General features: G+C 45.4%; 1 protein-coding gene across 1 annotated transcript; it reads right to left on the reverse strand.

The window, feature by feature from the left end:
• Positions 1 to 1,126: 1,126 nt before the first annotated feature.
• On the reverse strand, positions 1,127 to 14,706 carry ATP6V1E1 (ATPase H+ transporting V1 subunit E1). Its single transcript, XM_020896545.2, has 9 exons — positions 14,554 to 14,706; positions 12,969 to 13,034; positions 11,774 to 11,883; positions 11,326 to 11,392; positions 6,126 to 6,215; positions 5,502 to 5,570; positions 3,566 to 3,660; positions 2,557 to 2,644; positions 1,127 to 1,648 (listed from the first exon to the last, which is right to left on the reverse strand). Exons 1-9 carry the CDS (start codon positions 14,584 to 14,586, stop codon positions 1,586 to 1,588), a joined length of 681 nt encoding a protein of 226 aa, XP_020752204.1. The 5' UTR covers positions 14,587 to 14,706; the 3' UTR covers positions 1,127 to 1,585.
• Between the last annotated feature and the right edge of the window lie 164 nt (positions 14,707 to 14,870).

Raw genomic sequence — 14,870 nt, forward strand, 5'->3', positions numbered from 1 at the left:
TGTTGCTTCCTGACCTGCATACAGGTTTCTCAAGAGGAAGGTCAGGTGGTCTGGTATTCCCATCTCTTTCAGAATTTTCCAGTTTGTTGTGATCCACACAGTCGAAGGCTTTGGCATAGTATATAAAGCAGAAATAGATGTTTTTTTGGAACTCGCTTTTTCGATGATCCAGCGGATATTGGCAATTTGATCTCTGGTTCCTCTGCCTTTTCCAAAACCTGAGAGTCCCTTGGACTGCAAGGAGATCCAACCAGTCCATGTTAAAGGAGATCAGTCCTGGGTGTTCATTGGAAGGACTGAGGCTGAAGCTGAAACTCCAGTACTTTGGCCACCTCATGTGAAGAGTTGACTCATTGGGAAAGACCCTGATGCTGGGAAGAATTGGGGGGCAGGAGGAGAAGGGAACGACAGAGGATGAGATGGCTGGATGGTATCACTGACTCGATGGGCATGAGTTTGAGTAAACTCTGGGAGTTGGTGATGGACAGGGAGGCCTGGCATGCTGCGATTCATGGCGTCGCAAAGAGTCGGACACGACTGAGAGACTGAACTGAACTGAATTCTGAGTAAATAACTTAGTTCATCCTAGCACTGATGTGGGGAAAAGCAGGATTGTATTTTAGTTCAAGGGGACCACGACAACTGTCCCAAGGCTGGGGATCCCCTGGCTCCACACCCTCCACCCATGCAGCCCTGTGTGACGTGAATGCCGTGAGCTGTGAGGAGACAGCACGTCCTCCCAGCTGCATCCACTCAGGACAAAGCTACACGAGTCAATTCAGGTCACTCTGAGGGTGGAGAACAGACACCTCATCTTCCGGTCACACAGCGTTTTAAGTCTTGATGCATCAAACACACAGCAACTGCGCCCTGCCAAGCCCACGCCGCCTCCTGTCTGATGCTGCCAGATCCAGCACACCTCCTTCATCACGCCGTCAGCCCCTTCAGAGGCCAGCTGACCCTGGACAGTTTCCACTGGGAGAGTGCCTCTCGGTGAGTTCAGAAGGAGCAGAGGAAGAGAGAGGGAGCTACTGGTGGTGAAACACTGCCGGGCTGTGGCTCCTGCATTCCAGGTCACTCAGTACACGTCGCAGCCCTTGTGTAATAAACTACAGTGACATCCACCTCCATGTTGTGTTTTAATAAATATAGCAGATTCATGAATAGACCTTAAAATCACATTTACAGACTACTTCCAGGTCCAAACACATAGGCGAGAAGCTGCTGTTGCTGCTGGAAGGGATGAGGCCCACATGCACTGGAGGACTGAATCTACCACCCCACCGCCTGTAGGCTGGATGGTGGAGCCCAGGACAGCAGGAGGTGTGGTACATGCATGCACCCACACCTGGCCCTGCAACTGCGAGCTACAGAATGGCGGGAAGTTGTGCTACTTTGAGACAAGCTAGAGGAAGGTTTCCTATTGTACTAACTGAGACTCCCATCATTACCATCAGTCGGAAAACATTAGCTACAGAAGAGCATCCACTGACAAATAAGGGCAGAGGACAGCAAAGAGGAAGCTATCAGGCCATCTTGCTTCTTCCAATGTCGGGAGCATTCACGTCACGCACCTCTTGCTGGCTTAGTCCAAAAACTTCCTGTTGGTATTTGCACCAAACAAGGCTCCCCGCACTTCAGGCATCATCTGTGAAGAGTGGAGAACTTCTGTGAGGCAGTGTGGCCTGGCAAGGACCCACCTGAGCCTCAGCCACAGCCGACAGGCTGAACTGGAAGTCACAGGGCAAGGACATCCCAGCAGAGGCCAAGAGTGATGTTACAATCACATCTGTGGGGTTCAGGCCACTGCTCAGTGGGGAAAAAGAGAAGTGACAGAAGTCACCACCATCCGGGGCTTCCATCATGTTCTGACGTGGGCAGAAGAGGTGACACGCTCTCAACAGATAGAGCACCCACCCTGTGCGGAGTAGAAAGCCGCTAAGGCAGGTATGTGCCTCGGCGTCCAAAGAAGCAACTGGAAAGCCCCAAGGGCCCAAGCTCAGGACAGTGGCTGCCATCCACATGTGGTCAATGCCACCTTGGAAATGGAATTTTCAATGTACCTTCTTTTACAAATTTAGCCACATGTGCCTTGTGGTTAAGCAGACCGCACCCCTGGAAAAGGCCCCACACCTGGGACAACTCAACTTTCCTGACTGCTTTCTGCAAACACAGCAACACTTTAAAGAGCCTGGTGCCCTGTGGCAATTCCTCTAAGAAGCAACAACTTGTTTCCTGTCACTCCTGCAGAGGTGTGGGGTTCTAGGGCCTTTGCTAAGCATCCGTAGTTAAGCATCTCTTAAGCACCTCCTGATACATCTCACATATAGTGAGATCCTAGACAGACAAAGCCCTTGTTCTAACCCCAAGCCCACCCTCATGTACATGGTATCATCTCGGCAAATGACACTGAATGCCAAAACCTCCATTCCTTTTAAGAAAATGTCCAAAAACATACAAAGAGCAACAAATTTCAAATACCAACCAACGACACGTCCTCTGCACCACCTCAAAGTAACCACAGGCCAACCGACTGAGAAGTGTCCCCACACTCACCTGCTGAGCTATGAGGTCCAGCCGACTTTCGAGTGTGTTAGACACCTTGATCTTGCGGTCCCCGTTATAGATCTCAACACCGCCGGCTCTACAAAGAACACAGGAAAGAACCATGTGTGTAGATCTAAGGAAAACAGACACTTGGTGCAGTTCTCTTCTTCCTCTTGGGTAGAAGCCAATAAACACAGTCACTCGTAACTGTAACTCATCCCAAGTGGCGATGTGCCAATTTCCCTTTGTTAACTCCAACAACTTGCCCCTCCCTAACAGAAGAAAAAGGGGAATTTTGTCTCCATTTGCCAATCAACAGCCCTAGTCCTCAGCTGATCCAGGCTCCAGTCAGCAGTCAGCAAACCCCTCAGGGGTGAACTGTCTGTTTAATTCTGGAGTAGATGCTGTGACATGCAGGGTATGTACTGTCTGACTTTCCTAAGTGTCCAGACTCAAAGCACCGGGAACAGTGGCTCTGACCGGAACCTGCTATTTACCAGACCTCAAACTGCTCTCCGCCCGCCACTAATTACCCATCAGCAGAGTGGCTTTGGATCCTGAGCCCTGGGTCAGCTCTGCATAGACGTTACCTCACTGCAGCTGCCAAGAGCTGGAAAGCTACGAGGGAACAATGCCCTGGCCTCCCCGCCCAGGAGCTCCTGTGGCCAACCCCACTGCACCCAGCATCAGCAGAAGCACCACGAGTGCTCAGTCCACACCATGCAGTCCACCAGCCAGACATGGCTACTTTCCTGGCCAGAGGGAGCCATCCCCTTTCTCAGCATCTAGTCACATGTGGACCGAGCTTCAAGTTCTGGGTACAAAATCTGTTCTACTTCTTGGCAGGATGAACCATTAAAAAGCTGGTTCACAGCGGGAGACCAATAGGCGCTGACAGGAGGCACAAATGAGTGGGGTCACACTGCCCTCCAGCGCACTGAGCTCAGAGGAAGGTCCAGTGTATGGCTATTCATGCAACCAGAGCCACCTGCATGTTAAAAGCAGAAACACTCCTCACATTTCCTCGGGCAGGTAGGCCTCCTGATCAATCTGGACATCAACGTCTCTTTTGGTTGCTACTTTGTACACAGGGATTGCTTTTTGCACTGCAGCCTGGAAAAACAAAAAAACACAGAGGTTTCATCAAAAACTATGCAGGAACCACAGGAGATGTGGGTTCGATCCCTGGGTTGGGAAGATCCCCTGGAGGAGTAAATAGCAACCCATTCCAGTATTCATGCCAGGATAATTCCATGAACAGAGGAGCCTGATGGGCTACAGTCCATGGAGTCATAAAAAGTCAGACACGAATGAGCAACTTGACCACACACACAGAACAGTTATCCTCAAAACCAACAATCTATACAAGCAAAGATATTCCTACTTATTTTTCCAAGTAAAAGAACAGATGTATTGCTGGTGGTAATGTGAAATGGTGCAGTTGCTGTGGAAAATGGTACTACAGTCCCTCAAAGAATTAAACACAGAATTAGCACAGGATCCAGCCAGTCTACCTCTGGTTGTCCATCCAAAGGAAATAAAAGAGACTGTATGTGTGTCACACCCATGTTCACAGCAGCATTATGAACAGTCAAATGGTAGAAACCACCCAGGTGTCTATAAACACAAATGAGTAAATAAAATGTGTTTCATATATTCAGCCTTAAAAAAGGAATTTCCAACTCTGGCTACACCATCAATAAACCTTCAAGATAATATGGCAAGTGAAGTAAGCCCATCACCAAAGGACAGGCTTTGTATGATTCCTCTTACACAGGCACTAGAGTAGCCGTGTGATACAGAGAGGAGCAGGATGTGGCTGCCAGGGGCTCATGGAGATGCTGTTCAGTTTGGAAGAGGGAAAGTTCTGGAGAAGGACAGTTGTAGAAGAGCAAACGTACTTAAAGCACAGAACTGTATGCTTAAAACTGGTAACAATGGTAAACTTCATGCACTTTTTACCACACTTGAAAAAGGAGGGAGCTGGGGGAAGGGGTACAGGATAGATGGAAGAGGTTCTAACCTGACCGAAGGTAGCACCAGGTGTAGGTTCCAGCAAGACATGAATAACATCATGAAGGAACTTTAGTCTTTTTCTGATTCTATTACCAGTTGAACAGATGTACACATACACTGAACTCTTCCCACTCCTCAGATCTCACAGAGTGCCACCACGGAGAGCAAATGCCACTCTGGCGGCACCCAGCCCCAGCAGCTTCACAGTGACGCCCACCAAGGTGCACTGCCCCACATCTAGGTGGGTGGCTCAAGCCAGACTCCAGGTCCCTGGCACAGCTCATTAGTTCACAGTGGAGATGAGAATGAACACTGTGCCCCACTGGGCAGTGTGCTTTCCTAGGAGACAAGTGACTTGGGGCAACCACAAACATCGTGTGTTAAACATGAGGTTGCTAAGGGACTAAGCTCTCTCGACCTCGCCTGACCACAAGCTACAGGGAAGAACGACCTACACTGAATAGCTGGCACCGTGTGCCTACCATGGCCTGGATCCTCCCTGGGGCCAAGGTCTCCTCCCTTAAGACAGGATACAGAGAAGCTCCTCAACACTGGCCCCTGGGAGTGATGCTGTGTTGTCACTTTGCTGGTACCTACTTTCCTCCTCCAGGTGTAGGACAGTATTAAGTTAGCACTAAGGCCTGCTGCTCTGGGAGTATGCCAGCTCTAAGTGGTCTTGCCCATCCTTGGCTCCAATCCAGTAGGTACAGTTCTGAACTGAATTTTCAGATTATGGTATTATAAGATCTTCAGGAAGGGAGGAGGGTGCTAACACAGCTGGCAGCTTGATTTCTTTTGAGACAGTAAATCAGCGGCTTGGGTACACTGAAGTCAGAATCTCCAACAAGTTAAAACTCTTCCAATCTCCATGGGTGAGCTGTCATTTCATACCCAACACGTTGATCTTTAAAAATAAAAAGGATTTTTCCAAACTTTACCTTCACCAGAGGGAAATCCTGTTTCCTGCAGCGAACAATCATCCGGGGCTCCAACAACTGGTACAAACCCTATTAAAGCACAAACAGATGCAACAGCAAAAACTATAAAGCAACAGCGAACAGAATGTCTTTGTAATTCTCTCAGCGTTGGGGGGAAAAGTCCTAAGTTTCCCCAAAGAGGGCCTACACAGCACAATAACATAGCAAGACTCTGGTGTCACAAACCAGATAAATATACCCAATGCTCTAGTGATGGGAACAAAATACAACTAGGTTGAGGACAAATACTGTTATTTAAACAGCTGAGCAGAAAATAAAATTGATACAGCCCATGGTCTAAACCTCAATACCTAAAACAAGCATTTCAGTGGTGAAGTAAAATTAGGAAGGTTTATCGTTGGGGGTTACAGAGAACCAGTAAAAAGATATCAGTCTTATTCAACCTGCGAGACATCACCATCCTTCCAAGCATCTCCTCCTAGACAAGGCAAAGAGCCAAGATGAGAACACGCAGGAGTTGTGTGTTCACAAGATGACACGGGAGGGGCACAGCTGGCTTCTCTCACACTATGTCAGTCCTGCAGGTGCACGGCCATCTGTGGTACATCTGACCTGCAGACTTACCTGGAGGACTAGTCCGTCCAGCAGCACTTGGTACCTGGTTGCATCTTTTACCACTTTGCTGAGTCTCTGTTTTGCTTCATTTAGTAGGTCCTACAAAGGGTGGAAAACAAAAAAGTTATCCAAGCACCTGGGTATTCAGCTGAGAACCCACATGGGGCTGGCCCCAGCTTGTGTCCAATCAATTTTCACTTTATGGCTGTGTTTTCACTCCACAAACATTCTCTGAGGTGTACAGTAAAGCAGATGCTGTGCTAAGGACACAGATACACAAAAGAAGCACTACCTCAGCTCTCAGGGAGCTCACACTCTAGCAAAAGAGCCCTACCGACTGACATAGAAATACATGATACAGACTGGAAAAGCAAGCTTCAACATTAAGACAGTCATTTAAGATGGTTCTATTTTTTATTTAGAAAAAATAGTCTCTGAACAGAGGACAAAGTGTCATCAATGTTTACCTGTAAGAAGGCTGGACTATCAATGATTTCAATTTTATGTTAAGTTTGTATTTTCTAATCTGTAATGAACACTTGCTTCTTTAAAAGAAACAGAAATCTCACATGGTTGTAAAGAACACACTGGAAATTACTCTGTAAGTGATAAGCTAAAAGTGGAGCCAGGTAGAGATAATACCCCTCAGTTCCACTGCTGTCCACCCAACACTGTCAGGAACATTCCATCCCAGAAAGTTTTCCACTCATCTACTCTACTGAACACAATCTCTAGAATGATTGTGGGGGATTAAAAGAGGAGAGGGAAGGTTCATGCTCACCTATAGACCAATCAGAATTTGGGAAGTGAGGGTGGAGGGAAGGAAGTGGTTCTGAGTGAGTCATCCTTGACCCCACCACTTTCCAGGAACCACTGCCAAGAACTTTAAGCCTTCAGAATCTAGGAAGCTTATGGCACAAAGATTTATAGCATTTCTGTTATACGACATCTGGCTGAAACCTCAGCCCCTCCTCACCAAGAGCTCCCTCAATCATGTTTCTTTATGATTGACCATCCACACTGGTAAGCAGGTAAGGGTGGGCAGGGGAGTTTGGAGACAGCCTTACACTATGAGAATTAAGTCAACCTCTAAAGAGCAGTGCAGCCATTTATAAAAATAACCCACTATGAAAAATCTGGAACTGGGTAAATGAGTCTTAATACCACCCACAACTTCAATCAAAGGCATAGGAAGTTGAAAAAAACTGAACTCCAGCTAAGAAAGCTAAAACCTAACTGAAATAAATTGTATTATCCATCCCCCTATCTAGAGCATTCCTGTCTACTGAACAGATGTGCCCTACAGGTGAGGCTGGTAATGTTATCAGCCATCAATACTCCACTGATACTCTGATTCTAAACTCAACTTCTGGCTGTAGCTTGATGCCTCATGGAGACAGGTGTAAGTTACTGCCTTTACCTCTCAGCCTACAGATCAGTAATTTATTTTGGAGAGTTGTCCACCTGAACCTGCCTCTAGGTTCCTGAAAATTTAGGACTATGCTCCTAGAAAGCAAGAAACTAAAACCTGATTATGATGACAACAACAGAACCATGTTTCCTTGGTCCTTCCAGGTGTGAACAGTCAGCTGGCTGTCAGTCAGCACCGGAAAGCTCTACTTCAGGGACCAACAAATAGAAATTTTTAAAAGTTACTTGTGTTCTTTATCTCCCAACAACAGTAACCGTACCTTACAAGGTGTGAGGTTTAGGAAGTGACAGGAGAAAACTGTCAGTTACCTATTCTGCATGAGGCACTATACAGTCACTTTTCCTACATGAACCTTCAGGTGTATGCTTTCTCCACTCTATCAGAAATGAAAGGTTCAAAGAGGTTAAAAGATGTACCCACCAAACAGCAGACAGTGGTGAAATAGAAACTCATACCTCACAGGGATTCCAAAGTTTGGGCTCTTACACTGGGAAGCATCAGAGCAGGCAGGGGAACAAGGTCAAGAGTAGGGAAGAATAACCAAAGGATGATGCACTGTGGGCAGCAGAGCTCGCCTGTTTGCTACCATGTCCTTCCATCTGTTGTCGCCATGCTTTTCTAGCCAACTGTTTGACAAATCCCCTGCCTTTCATAGTTTGATTCTATGAGCAAAGCTGGAAAAATAAATGTTTTAAAAGAACAAAATGCACTGAAATATGGACATGTTGCCCTATCCCCATCATCTCATGGTTGGGGTTTGTTACTGCTAAACCGAAGAGTACCCAATGGCACAATGTTAGGCTTCAAAGGCTTGAGGAAACAAGTGCTTTAGAACAATTAGAGAAACATTTATTTTCACAAAATTCTCCTAATTAGCAAAACAAAAGCTCACGTTGTGTTGCATGTTACAGAATAACTGCATTTGCTATCTATCAAAATGCTAACAGTTCAACAAAACAAGAAAAAAAAAAGAGTTGTGTCCCTGGGCTTCTTATTCTCTTCCCACATGACTGCCTTCCCCATGTGTCCCTGGCAATGTCTTGTTTTCCTGTCTGTTAAGCTCGAGGTTTCTTAGGTTGTTGCCTGACACTGGAATTCTACATTCACAATGGTGATGAGCTCATCCACACACACAGACTGGGCTTGTGAGCTGTCTATACGCCAGCCCCAACCTCACCTGGTCTTCTGAAGCCATTCAAATGCCAAGATTCATCACACTGTCCACCTGCTATTCTTCCTGTATTTACCATTGCCTAACCAGGTGCCTAACCTGGTAAGAAAACCTTAAGTCTTTTTTGACTCCTCAGTCACCAAGTCCTACAGACTGCAGTGTTTAAAAATCTGTGGACAAGGCCCCGGCCTTCTCTTAATGACCACTTCTGCCATCTAGTCTAGGCCTCTCTGCTTCTTGACCTTCAGATCAAAGTTAAGCCATATCCTCATTTTCTCTCCCTACATCACCAGTTCTCTTTCTCCAACACCAAACCTATCCTACAACACTATTTCTCAGCATGCTCCTTAGACGCCCTGCACCAGGATTACTCTGGGCTGTTTATGCCCGATGAGAACAGCAAAATCTCTGGAAAATGGGGCCTGGAGTTTGCATTTTAACATGGCCCTCCATGAGATGTCCATGCCTACTAAAAGTTAAGAGAAAAGGTCAAAGGATATGTTCCACACTCTCGGGTAGGCATTCAAGTCTAACCAAACCCTGGTGTCTCTCTCCAGCCTCAGCTCCTATATTCCCTGCTCTTCCGGACAATTCCATTTCCTGTTTGTGTTGTCAATTCCTGGTTTTGGTTCATGCTGTTCTCTCCAATTCCAAGCTATGACTGACTTAATTCTTCATGGTCACGCTCAAAAGGCTGTAGTGCAGATACAGTCTTTTGTCTCGACTCCTACAGGACTGAGCAACACAAAACCCTGCAGCCCACATAGCTGCCTCCCTCAAGGGAACCTAGCTCATTAGGAAATGAAAACAGGTGAGTGAAGACTAAAAGATCAAGTTGGTACTGAAAGCAGAAAGACATCTGGGTGTAAGAGTTTTAGAAGCGGATAAACTCTGGCGAGTGTGTGCTGCTGTGCTTGTGCTGTGCTTAGTCGTGTCCGACTCCTTGCGACTCCATGGACTGTAGCCCGCCAGGCTCCTGTGTCCATGAGGATTCTCCGGGCAAGAATACTGGAGGAGGTTGCCATGCCCTCCTCCAGGTGATCTTCCCAACCCAGGGACGGAATCCAGGTCTCCCACATTGTAGGTGGATTCTTTTATTACAGCCTGAGCCACCAGGGAAGCCCCTGGCTACTCTGGGGTCTATTAAGCGTTAAGAGAGTTACTTTTTTCTTCACTGGAGTGTAACTGTGTTTACAAAGCTTTGTTAGTCTCTACTATATGTTATAGGATTCTGCTAGTTTCTGCTGTTATGTTATAGTGTGAACTCACACTAGAGACACCCTGGCAGACATTTTCATCTGGAAGCTTCCTGACCCCTCAAAGCAGGTCCAAAGTGATCTGATTTTTGTTCTTGCTCTCCTGACTTCCTATTTCATTAATGGAACCACCACTCTTCCAGGCAGCCAGGCCTGAAATTCAGGATTTTGTATCAGCCTTAAAAGAGGCGGCAGAAAAAAAAAAAAAAAGAGGCGGCAGAAGATCAATGTCCAGTGTCCTCCCATAAAATGCATCACCACTGACAACCCTCTCAGGCCTTGATGCCATCACACTAGTCATGTGACAAGACCAGCATCTTAAGATATTTGTGTTTCTTTAGTCATCTAAGATGGTATGTCTTCTACTTAGTCAAGTTTTATATTTCCAGTTTTACAGCTTTTCCACATTGGGCCTATTCATTAACATTTATTCCTAATTAGTTACTGCTGGCATGTGGAAAACCTATCAATTTCTGTATATTTTCTTTGTAGCCGGTCACCATCTTGAAGTAGTCACTAGTTCTTAGTGTTTTTCAGGTGTTGTTATTTTTTTTTGGTATATAATCGTAGCATCAAAAACATAAGTTTCTTCCTTCCCAATATTTATCTAACTTATCTCTCCATTTGTTAAGAAGTCTAGGGCCTCCGTGACAACACTATGAGTAACAGTGCATATACAGGCATCCGTGATTGGCTTCTGAATTTTCCTTTTTTGGTCATGCAATGTGGTTTGCAGGTTCTTAGATCCAATAGGAGATTGAACCCATGCCCCCTGCAGTGGAAGTCTGGAGACCTAACCACTGGACCAACAGGGAATTCCTTGGTTTCTGAATCAATTCAAATTCCTTCAGGCTGGCTGACCTAAGTGTATGTTTCTGCCCTGTCCTTTGGATGACAATACTTTTCAGATGGTTCTGTGTCTAACCTCTTCTCTGTTAAATTTAGTCTACATACTTATGAACTTACATCATGAATCCCATATATGATATTCTTCATAAAATACTGAAAGCACTCAAAAGTTCCTCACGCGCACTCAGGGCCCCTATGTTACTCCATTCAGGCTTTCCAGCCTCAAGTCCCCATCACCCTCAGACATTCTATGGTCCTCCATCATGAGTCGTGTGACCCAGAAGAGTCTATACGTTGTCAGAGCAGTGAGTCCTTGAAAATGGGACACATATCTTTTTCATTTCTTTATTTATTACAATATCTAGTGTAGTGATTTGCTAACCAAGGTTTTCTCTCTAAAAATCATTAATCAAGTCCTTAATCCAATATGAACTAGTGAATTCTCAATAATAGACAAATAAACATTTTATAATACTATAACTAAAGGGACTATTTACTCACTGTGATAAGGTCATCTCTCGCCCTGAGGACTTTGAGCCTTGCTTGATTCATCAAATTGGACATCTGACTGCAATAGGCATGGAAAAGTATCATCACTAGAGCTGCAGAGAAAAAAATGTACAAGCTTCTCCAGATACACAAATACCTTTCTCTGTACGGACCCAAATAGAACTCCTTGAAATACATGCAGTGGTTTATACCCACCTACCCTCAAATATTACGAAATATTTCTTGAGTGCTTACCAAGTGGCAAGACTTTATCAGTTATTTCAACTGTATCTTTCAGTAATCCAGTAAGGCTTCCATGTTCCCAAGTGAGGAAAGGGAAGTTAAGCAATGTGACCGAAGTTAGATAAGCAGTGAGTGGTCCAGGTAAAACCAGAACCTGTATCTCCTGACCCTACTGCACCTGCTGGACCCTCTTGGCCCAGTGATTTTTAAAGCTCACATTTTCTTCTGCTGCTCAATCTGCTTTTCTTTCTTCTCATAATATTCCATAATCTTCAGTCTTTGGGTTTGCACAAGACGACCTTTCTCAATGTTGAACTCTTCTTCTGCCTACCAAAACATTAATTATTATTATTTCATTATACAGATTTGACAATTTTATTTTAAGCTGCTGGTGACCCGGGTATTTGCTTAAATTCACTTTATTCTGTATCTAAAACTAAAAAGAGTTATAACTCATCTTCAAAGATTACTCCTCATTCCTTTTATTCAAAAGGAAAGATCAGTGATTTTTGTCATAAATGAAGCCAAAGAGTAAAAATTTAATCAAGGATAATAGTACCTACAAACAAATTTACAAAGTATATAATCAGAAGATTCTGTATATGAAAAAGATACAGAATTTGGAGTTAGAAGATCCGAGTTACTATCTAAAAAATTGGTCAAGTAATCTCAGTCTAAGTGTCTTCCCTTATAAAAGAAAAAAATAATATTCTATCCTTGTTCAAAATCTAATGGTCCTTTTAAAATGATGAACTATATAAATTTGAGTTGTTAGTTTTTTAGTGTTAATTATTGAGTAGTCACTTTTTACAAAGGCTATCTCAGTGTGTCAACTGTCTATGATTTTCAGGCAGTAAGAAATTATGACTTTGGAAGTTAGTTAAAGTTACTCATTCAGATGTCCAATGCTTTGCACAGCTACTGGAACCTTCATGTTCTAAAATAAATGCCGAACAGCTTTTACCACACCTATCACAGGAAATAAGTACAGATGATGGTGTCATATGAGATAAGACTACTTTAAAATAAAAATGCATTTAGCAGCTGAAACATAAGCACTATTATTTGTCCCAGAGAGAAATAAGGAAACTAGTTATACAAGAAACTGCAGCACTCAGATGGTCATCAAAATTATTAAACATGTAACAAGGATATAGCGTACAGCACAGGGAAATACAACTATTATTTGTACTACTGCAGAATAAATTAAAAGAACAATGAAAATTAAGTATTAGATGGTACATTCTGGCCTATTTTGATTATATCTAGAGAAAAGAAAAATTTTACATAGCACATAGACATACTGTGCAACTCAAAATTGCTCTGTTAAGCAATGTTATTCAGTACTAATTAGGAAAGTAAGACCATGTCAAACTCTGGTAACTTCTTTAACCTAGACAGTGGAATCTCACCTTTGCATCAATTTCTTCTGCTTTCTCATTGGCTTCCTGTTCAATAAAAGCCATCATGTGCTTAATCTAGAAGAAGGAAAAGGTTCTTTTATTTTTGAATGACAAGAAAATATCTTTCCTGATTCATTCAACAATCATTTTACTGAAGTGTGTTTCCCTTCTCAGGTAATGTTGCAATGTTGTAACAAATCCAATATAGACTTTGAAAATGGTCCACATCCCAAAAAAACACACAAACTCTTTAATAGGAAATAAATACAATAATAAATATAGTTTATAAATGTTAAAAGACACTGGCCTCTGGAGGTAAACCCTGATTCAAACCTGCATTATCTGCCTTTATCACTCCTGCTGGATCCTCTGCGACTAGATCTGACTAGATCAGCACAGCCTAGAGCAAAACACTCATTTTAACCCCCATCAGAGAAGCCCGTTTACAGTCAACAGGAATACACCGTGCCTCTGGGAGTTCCAACAAGAGAAAGTCACCTGCTTCAGGACATTTAACTCCACCCCTAAGACAGAAAAATATGCCGTTAAATTACACTTTTCTTCTTCCTGCTCAATCTACTCGGTTTTACCCTTTTCCAATCAAATTCCTTTGCAGATTTGCTGAAATAAATGACCATACTCCTCAGACAGGAAAAGCAACACGGACAAATACTTGAATACAGTGGGGGAAGGAATCTGGACACCAGGGTTTCTACATGTCTGGTCTGCGCTTGGTGCTCAGCCCGGGTCACTGCTGAGAATTACGGGGAGCGCAGGCGTCGCCCTGATGGAGACCCCGCGGAGCGTGTAGGGGTACAAGCCATGCATTTCTCCACTCTTACCGTTTTACAGAAACAAAAGATGCCTTTGGTTTTCACCACGGTTTTACCTTTATAAGGTATTTTTCCTGGGGAACCCTTAGCTCTCGCTCTATCCTAATCAGGGGGGAAAAGGGCCGGCGCCGGGGCGTGACCACTACTAGGTTGTGTGGAGGGCACCGCGTCCTTTTCCACAGCGACGCTCAGACGCCGCACGGGCTGATGCTCACGCCCGCATGGCTCCGTAAGCACTTGGTGAAGACGCCTTAACCTTCCTCACAGACGCTGTTCTTGCCGCCTTCTGTGACCAGCCGAAGATGCACTTAAAGTGAGACACTTCGCCCTTCTGAGCGCTGATTAGGTAACAAATAAAACAAAGACGTTTCCGAGCAAATGAAAATTTCCAAGGAAGAAACACCGAATTCCTCATATAACAAGACTCACAAGACGGTGAGTGAGCGTTAGTCAGGGTTTTCCTACAAACTTCAGAAAGAAGGGGCCGACTTCCCTAAAAACCGTGGCCTGATGACCCTTCCCCGAAGACCGGGCCTGGACGCTCAACGCCCGCCCACCCCGCGAACGACGAGGCGCCGAGCCAGCGCCGCGACCCCTGGGCCAGCCCCGACCCGAACAGCCCCGCGGCACGCCTACCGCCGACGTCCGGCATCTGAGACCGGGCCCAGGAACCGGGGAGGCCTGGCCGAGGAGGCTACCGCGGGTCTCCCGCAGGCCGGGGATGCGCCTGCCTGCCTCCTGGAACCCAACTTGGCGCTCACCTGCTTCTGCACGTCGGCATCGCTGAGGGCCATGGTGGCAAGCGACGTGTGACGGCGGACGATCGGCGGGAGCTCAAGCCTGACGCAGGAGACGGGCGAAGGGGAGATGAAAGCCGGCGGAGTTCCCCGCCTCCTCGGTTTTGTGAGCTCGGCTTCCGCTTCCTGCACAGGACGCCTGGCAGCACAGCCAATGGGGAGAGAGCAGCCCGGAAGTCCTGCCCCGCCCCCGCCCCCGCCCCGTGAAGCCTCACGGGCTTTTCACCAGTAGCCGGCTTGGGGGTCGGATAGACCTGTTGCCTGTGAGGCGTCTGACTGTT

The sequence above is a fragment of the Odocoileus virginianus genome, chromosome 23, assembly GCF_023699985.2.
Source record: "Odocoileus virginianus isolate 20LAN1187 ecotype Illinois chromosome 23, Ovbor_1.2, whole genome shotgun sequence".
NCBI classification, from domain to species: domain Eukaryota; kingdom Metazoa; phylum Chordata; class Mammalia; order Artiodactyla; family Cervidae; genus Odocoileus; species Odocoileus virginianus.

Bases quoted from the DNA above. Each gene is read 5' to 3' on its own strand.
- ATP6V1E1 (XM_020896545.2), bottom strand. From the start codon at position 14,586: ATGGCCCTCAGCGATGCCGACGTGCAGAAGCAG. The intron at 13,035-14,553 runs GTGAGCGCCAAG...TCCTTCTTCTAG, and splicing joins ATGCCGACGTGCAGAAGCAG to ATTAAGCACATGATGGCTTT. The intron at 3,661-5,501 runs GTAAAGTTTGGA...TTGTTTTTCCAG, and splicing joins AGGATTTCCCTCTGGTGAAG to GCTGCAGTGCAAAAAGCAAT.